Below are 22,074 nucleotides of genomic sequence, written 5' to 3'. Positions count from 1 at the left end.
TAACTAGACCGTGCTGCTTCCAGTCATCATCAAAGTCTATTGGAGTGAAGGCTTGAGAAGCTAAGTGGACCGTGCTGCTTCCAGTCATCATCAAAGTCTATTGGAGTGAAGTCTTGAGAAGCTAACTAGACCGTGCTGCTTCCAGTCATCATCAAAGTCTATTGGAGTGAAGTCTTGAGAAGCTAACTAGACCGTCCTGCTTCCAGTCATCATCAAAGTCTATTGGAGTGAAGTCTTGAGAAGCTAACTAGACCGTCCTGCTTCCATTCATCATCAAAGTCTATTGGAGTGAAGTCTTGAAAAGCTAACTAGACCGTCCTGCTTCCAGTCATCATCAAAGTCTATTGGAGTGAAGTCTTGAGAAACTAACTAGACCGCCCAGCTTCCAGTCATCATCAAAGTCTATTGGAGTGAAGTCTTGAGAAGCTAACTAGACCGTCCTGCTTCCAGTCATAATCAAAGTCTATTGGAGTGAAGTCTTGAGAAACTAACTAGACCGTGCTGCTTCCAGTCATTATCAAAATCTATTGGAGTGAAGTCTTGAGAAGCTAACTGGACCGTGCTGCTTCCAGTCATCATCAAAGTCTATTGGAGTGAAGGCTTGAGAAGCTAACTGGACCGTGCTGCTTCCAGTCATCATCAAAGTCAATTGGAGTGAAGTCTTGAGAAGCTAACTAGACCGTGCTGCTTCCAGTCATCATCAAAGTCAATTGGAGTGAAGTCTTGAGAAGCTAACTAGACCGTGCTGCTTCCAGTCATCATCAAAGTCTATTGGAGTGAAGTCTTGAGAAGCTAACTGGACCGTGCTGCTTCCAGTCATCATCAAAGTCTATTGGAGTGAAGTCTTGAGAAGCTAACTAGACCGTGCTGCTTCCAGTCATCATCAAAGTCTATTGGAGTGAAGTCTTGAGAAGCTAACTAGACCGTCCTGCTTCTAGTCATCATCAAAGTCTATTGGAGTGAAGTCTTGAGAAACTAACTAGACCGTCCTGCTTCCAGTCATTATCAAAGTCTATTGGAGTGAAGTCTTGAGAAGCTAACTAGACCGCCCTGCTTCCAGTCATCATCAAAGTCTATTGGAGTGAAGTCTTGAGAAGCTAACTAGACCGTGCTGCTTCCAGTCATCATCAAAGTCTATTGGAGTGAAGTCTTGAGAAGCTAACTGGACCGTGCTGCTTCCAGTCATCATCAAAGTCTATTGGAGTGAAGGCTTGAGAAGCTAACTGGACCGTGCTGCTTCCAGTCATCATCAAAGTCTATTGGAGTGAAGTCTTGAGAAGCTAACTAGACCGTGCTGCTTCCAGTCATCATCAAAGTCTATTGGAGTGAAGTCTTGAGAAGCTAACTAGACCGTGCTGCTTCCAGTCATCATCAAAGTCTATTGGAGTGAAGTCTTGAGAAGCTAACTAGACCGTCCTGCTTCCAGTCATCATCAAAGTCTATTGGAGTGAAGTCTTGAGAAGCTAACTGGACCGTCCTGCTTCCAGTCATCATCAAAGTCTATTGGAGTGAAGTCTTGAAAAGCTAACTAGACCGTCCTGCTTCCAGTCATCATCAAAGTCTATTGGAGTGAAGTCTTGAGAAACTAACTAGACCGCCCAGCTTCCAGTCATCATCAAAGTCTATTGGAGTGAAGTCTTGAGAAGCTAACTAGACCGTCCTGCTTCCAGTCATAATCAAAGTCTATTGGAGTGAAGTCTTGAGAAGCTAACTAGACCGTCCTGCTTCCAGTCATAATCAAAGTCTATTGGAGTGAAGTCTTGAGAAGCTAACTAGACCGTGCTGCTTCCAGTCATCATCAAAGTCTATTGGAGTGAAGTCTTGAGAAGCTAACTAGACCGTGCTGCTTCCAGTCATCATCAAAGTCTATTGGAGTGAAGGCTTGAGAAGCTAACTGGACCGTGCTGCTTCCAGTCATCATCAAAGTCTATTGGAGTGAAGGCTTGAGAAGCTAACTGGACCGTGCTGCTTCCAGTCATCATCAAAGTCTATTGGAGTGAAGTCTTGAGAAGCTAACTAGACCGTGCTGCTTCCAGTCATCATCAAAGTCTATTGGAGTGAAGGCTTGAGAAGCTAACTGGACCGTGCTGCTTCCAGTCATCATCAAAGTCTATTGGAGTGAAGTCTTGAGAAGCTAACTAGACCGTGCTGCTTCCAGTCATCATCAAAGTCTATTGGAGTGAAGTCTTGAGAAGCTAACTAGACCGTCCTGCTTCCAGTCATCATCAAAGTCTATTGGAGTGAAGTCTTGAGAAACTAACTAGACCGTCCTGCTTCCAGTCATTATCAAAGTCTATTGGAGTGAAGTCTTGAGAAGCTAACTAGACCGCCCTGCTTCCAGTCATCATCAAAGTCTTTTGGAGTGAAGGCTTGACAAATTCAAATATTCTCATGCCAAAGCCCTGGACAGAGATCCTGCTGTCTTTGCGTAATGCATACATGTCAACGTACATGTCAACGTACATGTCAACGTACATGTCAACGTACAGGTCAACGTACAGGTCAACGTACAGGTCAACGTACAGGTCAACGTACATGTCAACGTACATGTCAACGTACATGTCAACGTACATGTCAACGTACAGGTCATGAAATTGTGGTTTCACATATCCCTGAGTCCAGTAACATTGTTTATTCTAAAGATAGGACTCTACCCTTAGATAAGTAAACTGAACTATTTCTTAGAGCAGGTAGAACTTTTATAGTTTTTCTACAAGGAAAGTGTCATAGACAAACAGGTGAGATTTTATTCAATGTAAATACTGTACCATCAATAGAAAGAAAAAAGACCAAGGTAGTATTTCAGTTGGAAGCATATCATTTATTACTCAACAATTTTACACACAAATGTTGCACGATTTTCTTGCACATTTTTTACACACTTTATTATTGGCAACAATTTTTATTCATAATTTTCATACACAATGTGTAATAAATAAATCAAGCAATACATGTATACAGGTCAGTGGTTCTAAAACAAAAATGTAAACCATGAAAATAATGATCTTTTTGGTCTTTATGTTTTAACCTCTTTCAAGACATTCTTTATTTAGCAAGTTTAACCTTCCACTTTTTTCAGGTTAATATTCCAATTGCAAACATTTATTTACTTTAGTTTACACTTGAAGAATGTAATCGATTTAAATTGTATTATTGCTTGATTTATTTTCGAAATGCACAATTTAGTATCGTAATAATATTTACTGGTATTTTTGGTGTTAAATTATTGAATGATTTTATTTAATTTTTAATTTTTATCATCTTGAAATTTAATATATTTACAAGTAAATGCATACAGAATAAGATACAACGCAGCTTTATTAAATTTTTTTCCTTCATATTTAACGAAACAATATTTTGTTACTTTTATAAATAATTTTTGTTTTTGTGTATGATATTTTTTGTGAGCAATAGATTCGTTGTCGTTGGGGGTCACGTGTCAAGTTTGTAGATGCCTAAGTTTATGCTTTCACCAGAACTTCATTGAAGGAGGCAAACATATTAGACCAAGCTTTGGACTCCACGCTGTCTGGTGCAACGTTGAGTCTTTGTTCAATGAACAGATGGATATATCTTTGTAGAGGCTGAAATAAAACAAACATTTGGTCCGTTTAATGTGGAGACAATTTACATCAATTCAGTTAGGAAAGATAACTTTAATATAAATAATCTACAAACCTATAGGCTATTTGGAATAAGACAAATGGTTAGAGGGTTTTGGCAAATCCCAAATATCCCATTAAGTGTGGGATCAAATAACGCATTCTCCCCTTTGTGCAGGATACCTAGGCTTGGACATGCTATAGGCCTAGTGTGGATAGGCCATTGTCACGTTAGTTCTAACGTTTGAACATGTTATAGGCCTAGTGAGGATAGTTCATTGTCACGTTAGTTCTAACATTTGAACATGTTATAGGCCTAGTGTGGATAGGCCAATTTAACGTTAGTTCTTATGTTTGGACATGTTATAGGCCTAGTGTGGATATGCCATTGTCACGTTAGTTCTAACATTTGAACATGTTATAGGCCTAGTGTGGATAGGTCATTGTCACGTTAGTTCTAACATTTGAACATGTTATAGGCCTAGTGTGGATAGGCCAATTTAACGTTAGTTCTAATGTTTGGACATGTTATAGGCCTAGTGTGGATAGGCCATTGTCACGTTAGTTCTAACATTTGAACATGTTATAGGCCTAGTGTGGATAGGCCAATTTAACGTTAGTTCTAATGTTTGGACATGTTATAGGCCTAGTGTGGATAGGCCATTGTCACGTTAATTCTAATGTTTGGACATTTTATAGGCCTACTGTGGATAGACCAATTTAAAGTTAGTTCTAATGTTTGGACATGTTATAGGCCTAGTGTGGATAGACCAATTTAAACTTAGTTCTAATGTTTGGACATGTTATAGGCCTAGTATGGATAGACCAATTTAAAGTTAGTTCTAATGTTTGGACATGTTATAGGCCTAGTGTGGATAGACCAATTTAAAGTTAGTTCTAATGTTTAGACATGTTATAGACCTAGTGTGGATAGACCAATTTAAAGTTAGTTCTAATGTTTAGACATGTTATAGGCCTAGTGTGGATAGACAATTTAAACATAGTTCTAATGTTTGGACATATTATAGGCCTTGTGTGGATAGGCCAATTCGACGTCAGTTCTAATGTTGCACTATCGGTTCTGTTCTTGCATATATCAGGCTACATGTCAACTTGCGTCCGAAGCTTGTAGAAGGAGGTAACTCTATTCACTATCTCAGAATTGCCGAATTCGACAGGTCGGGGAAACAGCTTTCTCTTGACTTATTTTGGACATTTACATGCATTAATCAGGCTTTTAGTGGAGGCTTTTAAAAGATCATTTTGAACCTCTCATGATTAGGCTCAAATGCAGTGTGATGATGATGATTTACTTTATATGTGTTGGTTATAGTTCTTGTATAAAATATTTCATTTGCTCAAACAGATTAAGTATCATATTATACTTACTTCAAAGTATTCGATTCCAATGCTGGGTGTTTTATTTTTGTGAATAGTGGATAATCTCTCCATGGCAGCCTGGAACTGACCAGGGTTCTCTACATTATTAACCAGGGATTCCACGCCAGATGTGATGCGGTCAACTTGGGCTCCAAACTCTCTGTCTTGTCTCAGGGCAGTGTCAGGTTGGTAGGCATTGAACTTGGTGAATCTGTCTCTCATGTGGGGCACATTCTCAAACATCCTGTTATGTTAAGAAGCATTTTATGCGTGAAGATACAAAGTCAATACAATAACTAAATTTTCTAGCAGATCAACAACGAAGTCCTGGATAGTATCTGTAACATTGGGAGAAAATAAAGTAAAACGGTCAACAGAACCACACTCACCACAGGACAAGATCGGTTCCAGCATTGTCTCTACCTCCAGCTCTACCGACAAGCTTCCTCCAGGAGCTAACAATGGCCTTCCTGTCTCTGTGGAAACATAAATATGCAGGTCAGTGTTTTGACTAAACTAGGGAAATATTTGAGAAATATTTTCAACTACAAAAAAAACAAACTATTCTATTAGAAAACAAACGTACTCATCTGTCAGACCAATTTTCTTGAGGGAATCTGAAACGTTCAAATATTTATAACGGGTGAATTACAAACAAACAAAACACTGTAACATATTTAGTGAGTTTATAAATCAATGTCAATGCAAGGAGGACAGTCATTAGCAAAGAAAACAGATCACAGAAGAAAACAATGCTGAGGGAAAAAAAAAACATGAAACTATGCAACAGACCAAATCGTTCCTTGTGGCGGCCAGATTTTCAAAGCCTTCTTCGAGTTATTAGATAAGATTGTGCTCATCTTCGACCACAAAGAAGTCGCGATTTATCGATATATTATATATATATAATATAAAATATACATATCAATGTAAAAGGTAGCATAAGAATGATTTATAACGTATATATTTTAGATCAACAAAGTTATATTCATATTGGGATTATGGATTTATTGATTATTCAAATCTATCCAACATCGATATGTAAAATTTCATTTTGAGTCACTGTACGATTATTTGTCAATGTGATAATTGATAAATTTCTATCAAATGTTTACAATAAATTGGAAAATAAAAATGGGCGCATAGCAGATGATTAGACAATGACCCGAAATTCTAAAGTCCAAACATCTTTGACCATAACGCCCGAGAGACTAAAACTGGTATAAAAAAATATATAATTGATTAGAATTTGGCATTCTACTATTCAATAGCCATTCCTTCAAGAAAGACAACAAGGCAAGAAAAGCAAAAGTACAAGTTGCATCAAGATTTAGACTTTATTTGACGTAGATGCATTTCGTAGACGTAGTCCTGGGCTTCCAAACAGTGCTAGAAGTACGGAGAGTCAAAATAAATTCAGCTAACCAAAGGACCTTATCACTAAGATAATGTATACAAAGGACCTAATCACTAAGATAATTTAAACAATGGACTCAATAAGATAATGTAAACAAAGGACTTAATCACTAAGATAATTTAAACAAAGGACTTAATCACTAAGATAATTTAAACAAAGGACTTAATCACTAAGAAAATGTAAACAATGACTTAATCACTAAGATAATGTAAACAAATGCGAACATTCTAGAAAAGTGTACAAATAACTTACGATCCTTCATGACCTTGTTGAAAGCACGGAACAAATGGGACCAGGCCTTGGCTTCGACACTGTTTGAACTTACTCCAAGAGTTTTCTCAATGAAGAGATGGATGTAATTTTCTAGTGGCTGTAGATAAGGTCAGTATCAGTAAATAAACTCATTGCACTAATAGTTAAACTGTTTGTTATAGTCTAAATTTTAAAATAGTTGCAGTGTGATGATATACTGTTTGATGGCCAGACGATGTCTTGATGTTACGATGAGATTGTGTTGAGACAATGCGTTTCTGATGTTATAATTGTGTACAGTTCTAGCTATTTAAACACTTATTAAACACTCAAATAATATCGTTAAGCTGAAAGAATTAATAATTTGTAATTCAAAATGGCCTTGCAGGCTTCCGTTCCGTAACATGTAGATATAAAGAATTAGAAAATATAAACTTACTCCGAAGTATTGAAGACCAACACTTGGTACCATGTGCAAGTGGTCATCCACTAGTTTCTCAAGGTTGGCCTGGAGTTGACCAGGTTCATTGAGGCTGTTGATCAGTAGCTCTAGACCTCCAACAATGACGTTGACCTGATTACGGAACTCTTTGTCTTTTCTGAGGGCGTCGTCTGATTGGGTGGCGTCGAATTTGGTGAATCTAGCTCTCATGTTGGGGACATTGTCGAACATCCTGTAATAAGTCAAGTAACTGAATCAGCCAGGAAAATCAATTCCTTAGCAGAGTTTCTAATTAACCTATACGACTATATGTTTTAGGGCGTAATTATCTTCGTCTATATTTTTAAATGGACGTCTGTAGTTTATAAGATAAGATAAACAACCTAGGATAACTAACAGAAAAACGTTTAAAGATTCGGTCAAGAGACCTCTGTTGTTCAATGTTGAACCAACTCCCAGTCAGTCATTATCAAATACTCACCAAAACACCAGTTTCTCTCCAGCACTTTCTTTGCCCCTAGCTGTCATTGTGCTCCAGGAACTGACCAAGGCCTGCTTGTCACTGTTGCAGACGATAAGATGCAAGATATTTTATATCGAACTTGTCATTGAAATGTTTACAATATAATTTCAGTTTCATAATTGACTTCATAACATTTCCGTTTTTATTTTTATCTAACGTTGTAATCTATTTTTGTTAGTGAAGGTTCTTTCTCTTGCTATTATTAAATATTTTGAGAGATTTAGTCAGCATATTCATTTCAAAGAAAAGCTAAACCATTTCACAGTCCAAAAGCACAAATGAAAATTATTTCACCACAATGTTTGGCGCGGAGGAAGTTGATCGTGCGCACTCGACACCCCCTCTGCATTAGGGGGTGTAGTTAGCTCGGTTCCGAGATAGCATGTATTCGATTACTGGTATGTACCCTTCACCATTACTTTATCTAACATTTATGTTGTTACCTCATTTGTTCCGATTTCGTAGAAATCCTTATAAATCATCAAATTAAGATATAATGGACATTTAATCCAACTATTTCAAACGTTTTGCCTGTGCTGTCGTGCTTTGATATTTTTAAAGACACGAATTTAATTGACGTATACTGGTTTTTCTTGCGAAGAAATAAATGTCATATTGTCAACTAAAGAAATTGGCTGACCTTGCTAAAAAGAAACGATGTATTTATAAACATAAATTTAGTGTATAAATTTTAAAACTGAAAATGTATGACGTATTATCAACACGAATTTTTAGTATATCAATAATGACCCACTAAAATATTTGTTTCGGATAGATCTATGGGCAGTAATCAGACCTAACTTTTATATATTTCCTTTGGTTTTGTTATCTTTCTATTATCTTCAATAGTCATTTTATTGTTACAACTGATTGCAAAGACTTTTATAATTAGGAAAAGAGAGAATGAAACTGAGAAGCAGAAAAGAAACATGGAAGAGAAAGAGAGACAAAGTGGGAAAGAAAAAAAAAGAGCGAGAGAAGAAGAAAAAAGGAATTGAAATTACAGTTTGAAAAAGAGGGTAGAAAGACATACTAGCAGAAAGACCTACTAGCAGAAAGAACTACTAGCAGAAAGAATTACTAGCAGAAAGACTGAAGGCAGAGGAAGAGAACAAACGAGGAACAGAAAAAAGAAAAAAAAACTGGGAGACGGAATGAGAGAATGAGAGAGGAAGAGAAAGACACAGAGAATCAGAGAGAGAGAGAGAGCAGACAAGAGAGAGAGAGAGAGAGAGAGAGAGAGAGGAGAGAGTGAAGCTAGAAAGATAAAGATAATCGGATACTTTGAAAATATTTATGAAATGAAAACAAAAATATTCTTGTATTATTTTATTTAACTTCAAACTGCAATGACCAGGCGTTAACTATAGTCAGTCCAAACACAGTATTCCAAGCTATCTGACTATCTCAAAAATAACAGTTTAGAAAACTCTTGCAAGGCTACTAACCTGTCTGATAGACCAATTTTCTCAATTGAACCTGTAGATAGATTTGAAGATTAAAATAAAACCAGTAACGTGAGATCCACTGATGTTTATTTTCTTACTTCAACAGTGTCTGCATTATATTCAACCATTTTTTCCTATTTTAAAAGTGACAGCCACTTTCTCTTTTAATGTCATCATGGCTTCAAGTTGATTTTATTGTGAGTGTACACCAAGAGATCAATAGCAGACTGGTTGGACGTGCAGAAGCAGGAGTCTTGGTTTTGTACTGAATGTAAACTGTTATTCTACAACTAAAAATGTATCTGGCACAGTCATGTTTAAAAAACATTCTAAGGAGATGGTCAAATTTAAAAAATTCATTTGAGTAAACTTGTTATTAGAAGGCGCGGAGGCTGAGTGGTTAAGCGATTGGCTTCGGAACCTGGGTTCTTGAGGTCGAACCTTGGTGAACACTTGGATTTTGAACTTCGGAATTTTTAGGGTGCCTTTGAGTCCACACAACTCTAATGGGTACCTGATTTTAGTTGGGGAAAAGTAAAGGCGGTTGGTCGTTGTGCTGGTCACATGAAACCTTCGTTAACCATTGGCCAAAGAAACAGATAACCTTAACATCATCTGCCCTATAGACGGCATGGTCTGAATGAGAAATTTTTAAACTTACTGTCAGTCAAGCAATAGTTGGCTTCTTACACAGAGAAGACTACGCTGGCCCGGTCACGTCACTCGCATGCCAGATAGAAAGATCCCTAAAGACATCCTATACACTGAGCGTGCATATAGATTCAGACCCAAGGGCCAAAACTAAGCTAGAGATGTCTGCAAGCGAGACATGAGAACCATGGGCATCGAACTAAGGATGTAGGAGGAAATTGGCCAAGACCGGGCAGAGTGGCTGGACAGAGTGGCTGGGCAGAGTGTACGTGCTGGTACGAACTTCGACGAGAGCAAAAGAATGGAAGGTGCATCAGTCAAGAGAAAGAAGAAGAAAGCTGCCCTGTCAGCTAGCCCTAGGACAGATGCATGCATATACATTCGCGAACTGTGGCAAACTATGCTGCTCCAGAATTGGCTTGATGAGTCACACCATACTCTGCCCCGTCTCAAGACGAAACCAAAGCCAGTGAATCACCTGGGCGCATCCATTGTCTTTCGAGACAGGAGGAGCCATATAGTTGGCTGATACATTCGTTTTTGTTTCATCTACAGTCAGTCAACAAATACACTGTATGTATTACCAAAAGAGCTCAGAAAATAGCGAGCTTAACGCTCTCACACTTACTGTATTTCATAACCTCATTGAAAGCTCCCAAGACGTCTGTCCAGGCGTTAGCTTCATCACTTCCAGCAGCAACACCCAGAGCGGACTCAATGTAAGTGTGGATGTTCTGTTGTAGTGGCTGCAGAAACAAAAGGTACTTTACATGTATGACTGCGTGATTGCGTGTCAATTTTCATTAAATAGAAAAAAAATGTTTATATGTGTTGATATTAACATAAAATATTTGGTATTTAAGGCAGCATCTTGTCTAGGAAAGTTTTATTCCTAACTTGGATATTGCTGCAACAATAAAAAAAAAACTTGTTCACATAAGATTTAAATCTTACCTCGAAGTATTCCAGTCCAATACTTGGCTTCATATTCAAGTGGACGAAACTAAGTCTCTCCAGGGCGTCCAAGAAACGGGCGGGGTTGTTCACATTCTTAACCAAAGATTCCAGGCCACCAGCAATACGGTCTACCTGATGGAGGAACTCTTGGTCATTTCTGAGGGCAGCGTCTGGCTGATTGCCGTTGAATTTGGTGAATTGGTTTCTCATGCTTGGAACATTAGCTAACATCCTGTTTTTTTTTAGAACATATAGAATTTCCCATTGAATTAAGGCTCCATGATAAGACTTTCAGTATTGTTTTGCTTATAAGAAACATTCCACCTGTGTTGCTTCTAAGACTTTCATGTTATTTTAAGGAATAATATAAAAAATCTGTTAGTCTTTTTAGGAAACTCCAAGAAGAACTAAAAATGTCTTGCTAGCAAAAAAAACTTATAATCTTTCCTACATGATAGAATAGCTTTACAGTGCAAGTAATAATGATTACAGTCGTCACAGCGAATCAAAAACAACCATGAATGATACTGCCAGAAAACTACATTTATCTCTTTAAAAAGAAAAGATAACTACAAATGTCAATGCGAAAAGAAAATATAACTACAAATGTCAATGCGAAAAAAAAAAGATAACTACAAGTGTCAATGCGAAAAGAAAAGATAACTACAAATGTCAATGCGAAAAGAAAAGATAACTACAAATGTCAATGCGAAAAGAAAAGATAACTACAAATGTCAATGCGAAAAGAAAAGATAGCTACAAATGTCAATGCGAAAAGAAAAGATAGCTACAAATGTCAATGCGAAAAGAAAAGATAGCTACAAATGTCAATGCGAAAAGAAAAGATAGCTACAAATGTCAATGCGAAAAGAAAAGATAGCTACAAATGTCAATGCGAAAAGAAAAGATAGCTACAAATGTCAATGCGAAAAGAAAAGATAGCTACAAATGTCAATGCGAAAAGAAAAGATAGCTACAAATGTCAATGCGAAAAGAAAAGATAGCTACAAATGTCAATGCGAAAAGAAAAGATAGCTACAAATGTCAATACAAAAAAAAACAAGCGAAACATAAACGATACTTTTCTTTTAAAACAATGCATATCTAAAAGAAAGAACTCCACACTTTCAGATATATCTCTCAGTAATATAAAAGTTTGTTCCTTATTCGATATCAAAGGAAATAATTATTACCAATAATAAATTGAATAACTGCTTAACTTTAAATGAATTCACGTTTTGTTAGGTGCAAATATAGCCGTTTAAAGTTTCAACATTTATCCGAGAAAGAATGGGTTTGGGAGAAATTACGTGTACAATAATGTAAGGGAAAAAAAACCTACATATTTAGCCAGGTCTGTGAATATTGAAGGATCAATCTCCCTTGTTGGTATCAAACAAAATAATTAATTGCCAGTAATTAATTGAATAATTGGTTAATTTTTCTATTGATTCATGCATTGTCTAGGGCAGTCTAGGCCAATGAATAATTGTGTACATTTTCAACTTGATCCAAGAATTGGAGTGGGAGAAATAATGTGTACAATTATTTACCAGACAGACAGGCAAACAGACAGAGTTGATATAAGGTTGTAAAAGTGACTACAAATTGTCACTGCCTGAAAAGAGTTGTGAAATTAAGAAAACATTTTGAATGTTTCTGCCGGACACTTTATTTGGTTCAAAGCCTATTAGTTCCGTAGTTTTTTAAACACATTTCAAATATCATTATTAACAACGCTAATTTTTAAGACAATAATTAATCAAATTGCTAATTTTGCACACAAGAGTTTAAGTAGAATTATAAATATTACTTGTTCAAATGACTCACCAGAGGACTAGATTGACACCTGCGTCACGTCTGCTGCCAGCTTTTTTAATCAAGTCGTTCCAGGTGCTGACGAATGCAGTCTTGTCACTATCCGAAGAAAGTTGTTTAAAAGCATTGAAAGATCAAACATTTGTAAATTTGTTACGCTTATACAGTTATACTCATGATTAAATTATACTTAAAGGTTCCTTCCATACCGTATCATATCGTAGGCACAAAGACTTCTAAACTGAATAATTGGGTAGACGTTTAAGCTAATGGTGGATAATTTGCAGGGGCGTAACTAGGGATTTGGGGGCCCGGGGGGGATTGACCTCTTTGGGGGCCCCTTGAATTTTGACATTCGACATATGACATGAGATAATGTACCCAAAAATATATAAGCCCCAAATCAAATTGGTTCAGTATATCAGTAAACTTAACAAAAAAATAATCATGAAGACTCTTTTAATGAATATTGCCGTTGTTTATTAGTTGAATAATGCACAAGTGACAAATCTAAATTGATATCGCTTCACGTCGTGCATTCTGTGCAGCAAAGACATCTATAACATCATCTACATCGATACTTTCTAGTATTTGTGACTTCACTGACATTAAAACCACGATAAGCCTTTCTTGCGTCATTGTGCTCCTGAAATAGTTTTTGATGAACTTGAGCTTTGAGAATGATCTCTCACATGACGTAATGGAAGTGGCCTGAGTTAGCGGTATTTGGTATTGCGAGCTTTCATTTGATAAAAATTTATTACAAAGAGGAAAGTTGGACTATTTTCTAATTCAAACAAAATAATTTTGACATTATGCTTATCCCTACCCAGACTAGGCCCCGCGCGATCCGTTTCGCATAGGGCCCCGCAAATGCTAGGGCCGGCCCTGCTAGTAGATATCACTCCTAAGAACTTTAAAAGGAAGGGTGTGATAATAACTTCAAAAGGAGGATGTGTCAATATTACATGATATTACGTCATTATTTTTTGTTCATGTTTTGTGTGAAAGCAAAAGGATTAGATGTATATAAAATGAGAGTTTCCATTGAATTGAGGAAAAATGAATAAAGGGGTAATAACTCGACTGTGAAGTTTAATTCTGAAATTATAGACGCCAAATCCGAATAATGGACAATTTTAGCATTATTAAGAATAACTTTTAGATCTGTTATACTCGATTCTATAAATTTTGCTTCAAGGTTAATTAGTGTAGCCATATAATACTCGCCATTTAGCTCTATTATTTGTAAAGGTAACAAGATACCTGGAATTCGCTGTATATCATGTAGTTTTATTCGTGGCAACAAAGTTTAAAATGTAATACTAACTTTTAAAAAAAATTGATCTCTTTGGGAAAAAAAATATTTTTAAAATGTCGACAAAGTCAACGTACTGATAGACCTAGATCTAGTCTTTGCGATAAATTTAATCCATAAATGTTGAAAAAAAAAGACACCCGTTGACACTATTTGTCAATCAAATATATTAATTTATGTATTTACAAATAAATTTCGGACACCCTTTTGGGGGCCCCCCCTAGGTGGGGGCCCGGGGGGATTTTAAAATTCTCCCCCCCCATCCCCCCCCTTAGTTACGCCACTGATAATTTGTGATCTAACCTCATTGGAATCTAATCAATCCACTGATTTCCAAATAGCCAAAAACCTATTGTTGTTAATACATATTTGATACATTTATAAAAGTAAATGATGTTAAAGAAATCTGCGATATTAAAAAATTAAAATGTACCTGTCGGAAACTTTCCTGAGAATACTTCCTGTCAAGATGGAAGAGAATAGAATAAGGGAGTGCACACACGTTGGTTCAGTCACGTGATATTGTAATCAGCATGCAATCATGCAATCAACTATAGTAAAGCAGTTAAAAAGTTGAAATGGTCAAAATTGCACATACTGTTTCTGACAACTTTGTTGAAGGCAGCCAAAAGGTCAGTCCATGCCTGAGATTCATCGCTGTCTGCGGTAACACCCAAAGAGCTTTCAATGAAGCGGTGGATATTCTGGGAAAGAGCCTGAAGACACAATAAAATGTCTAATGATAGACTTGTATCATCACATGTCTAATGATAGACTTGTATTGTCACATGTCTAATGATAGACTTGTATCATCACATGTCTAATGATAGACTTGTATTGTCACATGTCTAATGATAGACTTGTATTGTCACATGTCTAATGATAGACTTGTATCATCACATGTCTAATGATAGACTTGTATTGTCACATGTCTCATGATAGATCTGTATGTCACATATCTAATGATAGCATTGTATTGTCACATGTCTAATGATAGATCTGTATGTCACATATCTAATGATAGCATTGTATTGTCATGTGTCTTAAGATAGACTTGTATTGTCACATGTCAAAAGATAGACCTATAGTGTCACATGTCTAATGACAGACCATTAAAAACGCAAACTAAAATTCTATGGCCATATTACAATCTAATCAGGGTTCGCAAAGACCTTCCTTCAGGGAACTGTACCAGGAAAAAGAAGAAGTAGACAGAGATAGCGATGGGAAAGCAACATAAACAAATGGATGGGCCTGCCATTGAGGGAGATTCTGACCAAGTCAAATGGCAAAGAAGGACAATCAACAGATCTTGTGTGGTGCCCCAATGGTCAAAAAGACTAAAAGCTAGGTCAATGTAAAGGAACACAGAATTACAGACATTTGTACATTAACTTTTAATAGGCTAGAATGTCACTTAGGAAAATCCTATACACTTCCTTTGACTTCAATACATTGGCCATATAATGTCGCACTTTGCTTGTAACATTTGTCGACTGTTTCAGATTGACGTACCTTGAAGTAGTCCACACCAACAACTGGATCCATGCTCAAGTGAGCTTCTGCGACTCTGTCCATGTTGGCCTGGAGTGCGAGGGGATCATTCACGTGATCCAAGAAAGATTTAAGTCCTCCAATGATGACGTCCACCTGCTTCAGGAATTCAGCGTCGACTTTAAGAACATCGTCTGCTTGTTTAGCATTGAACTTTGTGAATCTGTCACGCATGTTGGGCACGTTGTTGAGCATCCTGTTGAAAAATATATCAACTCATTCAACATTCGACATGAACCTATTGAGTCCTATTGTTTCCTTATTTTACTTTTCTTCCACAATTCAAATGTATTGATTTTATGTTTAGAGTCTCTACCAAATGTTCGTTCTAGAAAGACAGGTGTTCAGAAATATATATAGATATAGATATATAGACATAGATAGATCAAATTAAGATGTTTTGTTCGTCGTTGCGCCTGTCTTCGGCAAGGACCCTTCTATGAGTCTCAAATGTGTGTCCTTCGATCTTCGACAGAGCTCTCCAGCTGTTTCTTTAAGAGGCTATCCGCTGCCAGCTGCTTTCCTCTATGGCAGTGAGAACAAAATGGCACCTGATTCAATCATTATGCGCTTTGAGGCATACTTCTGTTACGTCATCCTCCTTTAAGCTCGTCAAAAAAAAAAAGAAAGATCGCCTTTGATATGTGGTCATCCCCCATACAGGATAAGTATCGATGTAGCACTGGTGTCGAATGATAAGCAATGTTTTTATATATAAATTATTATAATATATTATAATCGAATATACTTTCAGAAAAACGTCCTACCAAAAGTAAATGTCTGATAATTACTTTAGTTTAATGCTAGTTATTTTTAAAAGTGAGAAGGTTTTGGTTGAAATTCTTCAGAACAATTGATCATTAAAATACATGTATGAATTTAAAAGTTAAGAATCTGTATTGCTATATTTGCTATTACCTTCCTAGTTTTGATAGAGTCAGAGTGAAAACACGAATAACTGAGTATTTGTCCAAATAATACCTAAAGACCGTTGATTAAAAAAAAAAGAAAACTACTCACCAGAGAACCAAATTAATTCCTGCTTTCTTAACTCCATCTTCACCAGCTGTGAGCCTCTTCCAGGAACTGTCCAGAGCTCTTCTGTCACTGAAAGTTTAACAACTTTTAGAATGGAAACTAGTAACAAAGTTCATAGCTAGGAGATAAGCTTTTTTGTAGCTGTTTCGAATGTGTTCTATAGGGGGGGGGGCAATCAGAAACTTAAACTTTAAATTGTCTATTTTATGATTTCGAATATAATATTTTTCAGTAAATAAATGTGTATTTGCAGAGACGTTTATTTATATATATGGTCTTTATTTAGACATAAGATCAATGTAATAAGTAATGCCAATGAAACTATGTACGCTGGGACAACTTCACCCCCAAGGTGCTACATATAGCTTTATTTGTGTTATTTGAAATGACAAAGTTAAAACGAAACAAACGATGTCTTACGCTTCAGAGAGACCAATATGTTGAATAGCATCTGAGGACAGAAATAAAGTATTTGGTAGTTAACATTAAGCGATTCAAATACATAGACTTTATTTGATAACACATTTTTGTTACAGTTTGCGACATCTATTTTATTCAAATTATCGACCAATAGGTCATGATCACAATGGCAACTGATCCCACGATGACCTGCTAACCACTGTAAAAAAAAAACATGAACTTTAAATTTATGGCCATATCACTGATCGTCAGTGCTCACAGAGAGCTTCCTTCATGGACTAGCCGGTGCTCACAAAGACCTTCCTTTAGGGACTAGTCAGTGCTCACAAAGACCTTCCTTCAGGGACTAGTGCCAGGTGAGAAGAGAAGAGGCAGACGGATAGTGAAGGGGAGGACAACATAAAAGAATGGACGGGCCTGTCATTGAAAGAGAGTTTATCCAGGCAAACGACAGAGGAATGGAGAAAGACGGTTGAAAGATGATGTGTAGTGCCCCAACAGACTAAGGGATAGGTGAAGGTGAAGTATTAGACATATGAAACATATGAAACTTACAAACAGCAAAATATTTTCTAAAGTTTTGCATTGAGTTTTTACATTTTTGCTACTGTAAAAGTAAAGTAAATATGTATGTTTTTGACATATGGTATTTTTCTTTATATAAAAATTAAAATAAGCTTTTTATTTATATGCTTTTATCAATCAATCAATCAATACTTCAATCAATCAATACTTCAATCAATCAATACTTCACTACAGATGTTCTTGAAAACGTTAACTTACGGTCTGTAAGAACTTTGTTAAAAGCACCAATCAAATCAGTCCAGGCTTTGGCCTCATCGCTGTCAGGGGCCACATGTAGAGCTTGTTCAATGAAGGTGTGAATGTTCTTTTCTAATGGCTGAGGAAATAAAATAGATTGAGTCCTAAAGTGTTGTCAGTTTGTGAGGCAAGAAATGTCTATTAGACGATGTTTTAGAAAAAGAGGATGAATTCGACCGATTTTTTTATTCATGTCACTTTTGTTTTCAAAACCTGATAAACTACATTTTTTTTTACAATACCTCTATTCAAGTCACTCCTTCATGGAACCTGGATGGTCGCGATTCTCGATTACTACTCTATCGGTTTTCCTAGAAATTTGACGGTTGATTTATATCGTCGGGAAAAGAATTAATAACTTGTTGGCCACACTGGGAAAACTCAAGTCTAATTTCTAAGAATATCGTTTGACCGTTATCATTTTTCAAAGTAAAAAATAAATAAATGTAAATTTGGCCAGGGACAAAATCTAGGTATAGATCCAGCATCGGTTTTGAAAGGTTTTGAAAGGAATATCGCGTTCTTGAAAGGACTATCGCGTTCGGGAATTTCCGAATGCAGGGCATTATTTATTCAAAAGTTTTATAACTTGAAATTATTTTACGCACCTTATGCTAATGAACATGAAGTTTTGTTATCAGTAAATGTTATACTTGGTACTAGCTCTAATTTTACCCGGCTTTGCGCGGGTTTTTCTTTCTACAAATAGCATGTATTTATTCCGTTTGAATAATCAATAATGACGTGAACAAAAAGATGATAATTTAAAAAATGAATCAATTCATCTAGTATTTTATAATCAAATCGAACGCGTGAATGTAATTGTTTATATAACATTGTTAGTTTAATTTTATGTAGCTCTAGATTTAGAATCTAAACCATTTGAATGCCACAGTAGTCTAGTCAATAAATAAAAACTTTGAGCTTGTTATAGTAAAAGACTATAAACACTGTGATGTGAGCTTGTGTCGACCTAGGTGCAATGTGTTGACCTAGGTACATTAGCCCTGTTTCATTCATCATTTCGTAGCTAAGTTGCTAATAGGTCTAAATGCGCATAAGTAAATCTTAAAGAAAAAAATACATTGAAAATAAAGATTTAAAATTAAACCGGAATCGGTAGCTGTAGGCTTAAATGCTTTAAAAAACACATTGAAAAAGTAAATTGTATTATGTAAGTAGTTTATTAGTTTAATAATATACCTTTATAATGCGCGATATTATGACCTCTGACGTTCATTTCATTTGTATCACTACGCGATATAATGGGGCCGCAAGTTACGGAAAAGTATGTCAAGACGTTTAAAGCTATTTACATTTAGAGCAAACGATTTTATCTAAAAAATGTTTTGTTAACTCAAATTTGAAGGTTAATGTGCCTCAAATAATGAAAGGAATAGACAGGTATTTGTATGTCCATGTGTAAAATAACAAAATTATGTTTTCTTGAATGAGAGCTAATTTAGGTCTAGAGATTTTCATTTCTGCGCATGCGTTACCTTTTCGTTTTGTCTCATCATTTTAATTTATAAGATACAATACTTTTATAGAGTTGGGCAACTTTTTTTTTTGAGGGTCTTAAGTTTGTTTTAGGGCTACAATACATACACTACGGTCTAAGTTAGTACCCAAGAAACATTTCTGCCAAGTTTTATCAAGATCGGTGAAACGGTTTTGATTTCTATGCGGGGACAAACATACATACATACGCCTTACTTTCTGCTTTATTTATTAGATTGAATTATAGGAGAAAGCATGCTCTTTTTACACAACACAAATTAAAGTTTATATATAAAAAAAAACAATTTTGTTTCATGGGCTCAAATCAACATTGGCATCGTCAATTAGGAAAAAAAGAGTTAAGTTGTTGAAAATTCATAACATTACAATGGCCCGATTTTCTTATAGGAAAATATATTTTCATCCCTCATCCATTGACCGTACCTGATTTATACTTGATATTAACGATATGTGACACCTTGTAAGGCAAGTTTTCGTTTGCTTTCTCTAAAGTGATTAAAAATATCTTTGCAACCAGTTTTGAGGGTCCCCAAGCTAGCTTGGTCCCCAGGGTATAGCTTATGTTGAATACCATTGAAACAATTAACAGTAAACTTACTACGAAGAATTCTGGGCCAACGCTTGGGACAAAGTGCAAGTGGATCTCAGAGAGTCTTTCCAGGTTGGCCTGAAGTTTGCCAGGGTCATTTACACTGTCCAGCATGTCACCAAGCCCATTGACAATACTGTTGACTTGTTTCAAGAAGTTAGGGTCTCTTCTCAGATCAGCATCAGATTGTTTAGCGTCAAACTTGGTGAATTGTTCACGCATGTTGGGAACATTGTTGAACATCCTGTTCATTTTTCCAATAAGAAAAGAGAAATTGTTTCCTTATATTCCACAAATATTCTTATATCAATACAAATTGCAGTAGCTGCATTAAATAGTGTTATGACATGATTAGGAAGTAGTTAGGAATTAGTTATTTGTTTCGGGAATAGGGTAAAGTTTTAATTAGCGACAAGTGACGTGACAGATCTTTTAAAAATAAGAACGCTCTAAACGACGCTAGAAGGAGGACGCTTATTGTAAAGTAGTAGACTTGAGTACGACATTATTGACATCGGACGATTCCCTTTTGAGTATTAAACGTATTGTTAGAACAACATATCAGCGTCGACTACATATTTGATTGTTTCGGCCTTTCGCCGGTGTTACTGAAGTGTTGAGTTCAGCGTTACCTACAGTTAGATCTACACTAGACAGATTGTCAAGAATCAACAAGAATCTGCAGCTAGACCCTGATCATACAGCCACGTCGGCGAAGGAAAGCCAGTGAGATCCTGGACTCGTAGACCTAGGAGGTAACGAAATATAGATCTAGATCTACATTTGTAATTTGTAAACGCCCATACGTTGGGGCAGCGTACTGAAGCCTGTAGTTCGGTATTGAGAGGGCTACAGTTTGTCGAAGGGAAGAAAACCGTCCTGTCGAAGCCGTACTGAATAGATATCGCCTGCCCGGCATCTTGAGAACGAACGTGAAGGTCACCTCTGCAAGGCCAAGATCGACCGTTGAGGTCACGCCAAAGAACTTGTGACGTAGGAACCATCTTACTGCCTACGGCACTTAAGTACAGTAGTGCTAATCTGATCTACGTCTCGGCTGAATCTGTGCTACACGTTAGATAGCCAGATAGCCGGTATTTTAGCACTGGACTTTGACTTTGTCGCTGGGTCAACTGTTGGACCGTTCCAGTTTCACTTTGGACAGACGACCACCCGGAACCACCGTACCTGCCTTGGAACCAGCAACCGGAACCAGACTCTACGTCACCGACGAACCGGAGCCAGACGACAGATCACCGTGAACCAGAACCAGACGCCGTACCACCGAAGAACCGGAGCCGTTGCAGACCAGTACCAAAGGACCTTGGAGAGCCGAAACGTTCGCTGTCTTTATCTCACCGCTAGGGAAGACATCGCTGTGAGCCTTGCCGCCGGGACAGACATTAGCGTAGGAAGAGTGGACCCGAGACTGATTGTGAAGTTATCGCCGCTTCTTAGACAGAGAAGTCAAGTGTTATTTAACTATTTTCTCCTTAGAATAATTAGAGTCTGTAGGGAAGTGACCACTCGCTAGATTATCACTACCAGGTTAAATCGTGGTGGATTGGGGATATCCTTAAAATTAGGTGTAATCTAGCAAGAGGTCCAGATATACATTTAGCTGTTAATTCGTCCTGTGTGTGAATGTGAATCATTTAGTTAATCATTTTTAGTAACGTCATGTATTAATTGTTTGCAATACTCCTGTCTTAAGTCTTACTGTCAGACGAAAGTCTCATTCATTAGAACTAGATCTATAGTTTGGTGTTTAACGTATTTAGGTTTAATTTCATAGTTTATTTGTATGAGTAAGTTATATACACTCCTGGCTGTGAAAGCAGGTAAGAAGTAACTAAGATCTAGCGTAATCTAGACTAGATCTGGGGAACAATCGAGGTGAAGCCTGATTGCCCATTTGTAAATTTTAGTAGTTGTAAATAGACAGGTTGGTCTATTTACCGGCGACTCGTGTGAGTAACACGTAGTCGGTTGGGTGTGCGTGTGTCGCACAGCGTATTCAGTCGGGTCAAAGGGTAGCCTACACACTGGTACCAAGGATACTAAGTGTATCTTGGAAAGTACAGAAGTTATTATAAGTCGGAGTTGGCAGTGTAGACGCCAAGGGTAGAGTGACGAATTTAATTTATTTGAATCAAGAGGTATTAGGTAGCCGCGGAGCGAGGTTACGCTCAAAAGGTAATTTGATTTATAGAACATAGGTAATAGACGCTATTAGGCCGGTGTGTAAGATAATTTAAATAAAAAAGCGAGGTAAAGTAACAAAGGTAATATGGCAGCTACTTCAGGTTACGACCTGGAAGA

General features: G+C 36.9%; 1 protein-coding gene across 1 annotated transcript in view; it reads right to left on the bottom strand.

Moving 5' to 3' along the window:
* Window positions 1-2,800: 2,800 nt before the first annotated feature.
* LOC106051722 (uncharacterized) overlaps window positions 2,801-22,074 on the bottom strand; it is a 51,302-nt gene continuing 32,028 nt past the window's right edge. The window contains exons 38-55 of the mRNA XM_056027624.1: window positions 19,762-19,996; window positions 17,604-17,721; window positions 16,821-16,851; window positions 16,383-16,469; window positions 15,324-15,558; window positions 14,407-14,524; window positions 14,242-14,269; window positions 12,503-12,589; window positions 10,670-10,904; window positions 10,344-10,461; window positions 9,065-9,095; window positions 7,575-7,655; window positions 7,091-7,325; window positions 6,652-6,769; window positions 5,569-5,599; window positions 5,372-5,458; window positions 4,992-5,226; window positions 2,801-3,584 (exon numbers count right to left, since the gene is read on the bottom strand). Coding sequence (XP_055883599.1) covers window positions 3,462-3,584; window positions 4,992-5,226; window positions 5,372-5,458; window positions 5,569-5,599; window positions 6,652-6,769; window positions 7,091-7,325; window positions 7,575-7,655; window positions 9,065-9,095; window positions 10,344-10,461; window positions 10,670-10,904; window positions 12,503-12,589; window positions 14,242-14,269; window positions 14,407-14,524; window positions 15,324-15,558; window positions 16,383-16,469; window positions 16,821-16,851; window positions 17,604-17,721; window positions 19,762-19,996 — 2,233 coding nt within the window. The 3' untranslated portion in view covers window positions 2,801-3,461. The remainder of the gene's footprint in view (window positions 3,585-4,991; window positions 5,227-5,371; window positions 5,459-5,568; window positions 5,600-6,651; window positions 6,770-7,090; window positions 7,326-7,574; window positions 7,656-9,064; window positions 9,096-10,343; window positions 10,462-10,669; window positions 10,905-12,502; window positions 12,590-14,241; window positions 14,270-14,406; window positions 14,525-15,323; window positions 15,559-16,382; window positions 16,470-16,820; window positions 16,852-17,603; window positions 17,722-19,761; window positions 19,997-22,074) is intronic.

Source organism: Biomphalaria glabrata, chromosome 4, assembly GCF_947242115.1.
Source record: "Biomphalaria glabrata chromosome 4, xgBioGlab47.1, whole genome shotgun sequence".
Taxonomy (NCBI): domain Eukaryota; kingdom Metazoa; phylum Mollusca; class Gastropoda; family Planorbidae; genus Biomphalaria; species Biomphalaria glabrata.
This window is presented reverse-complemented; position numbering and strand designations above follow the sequence as displayed.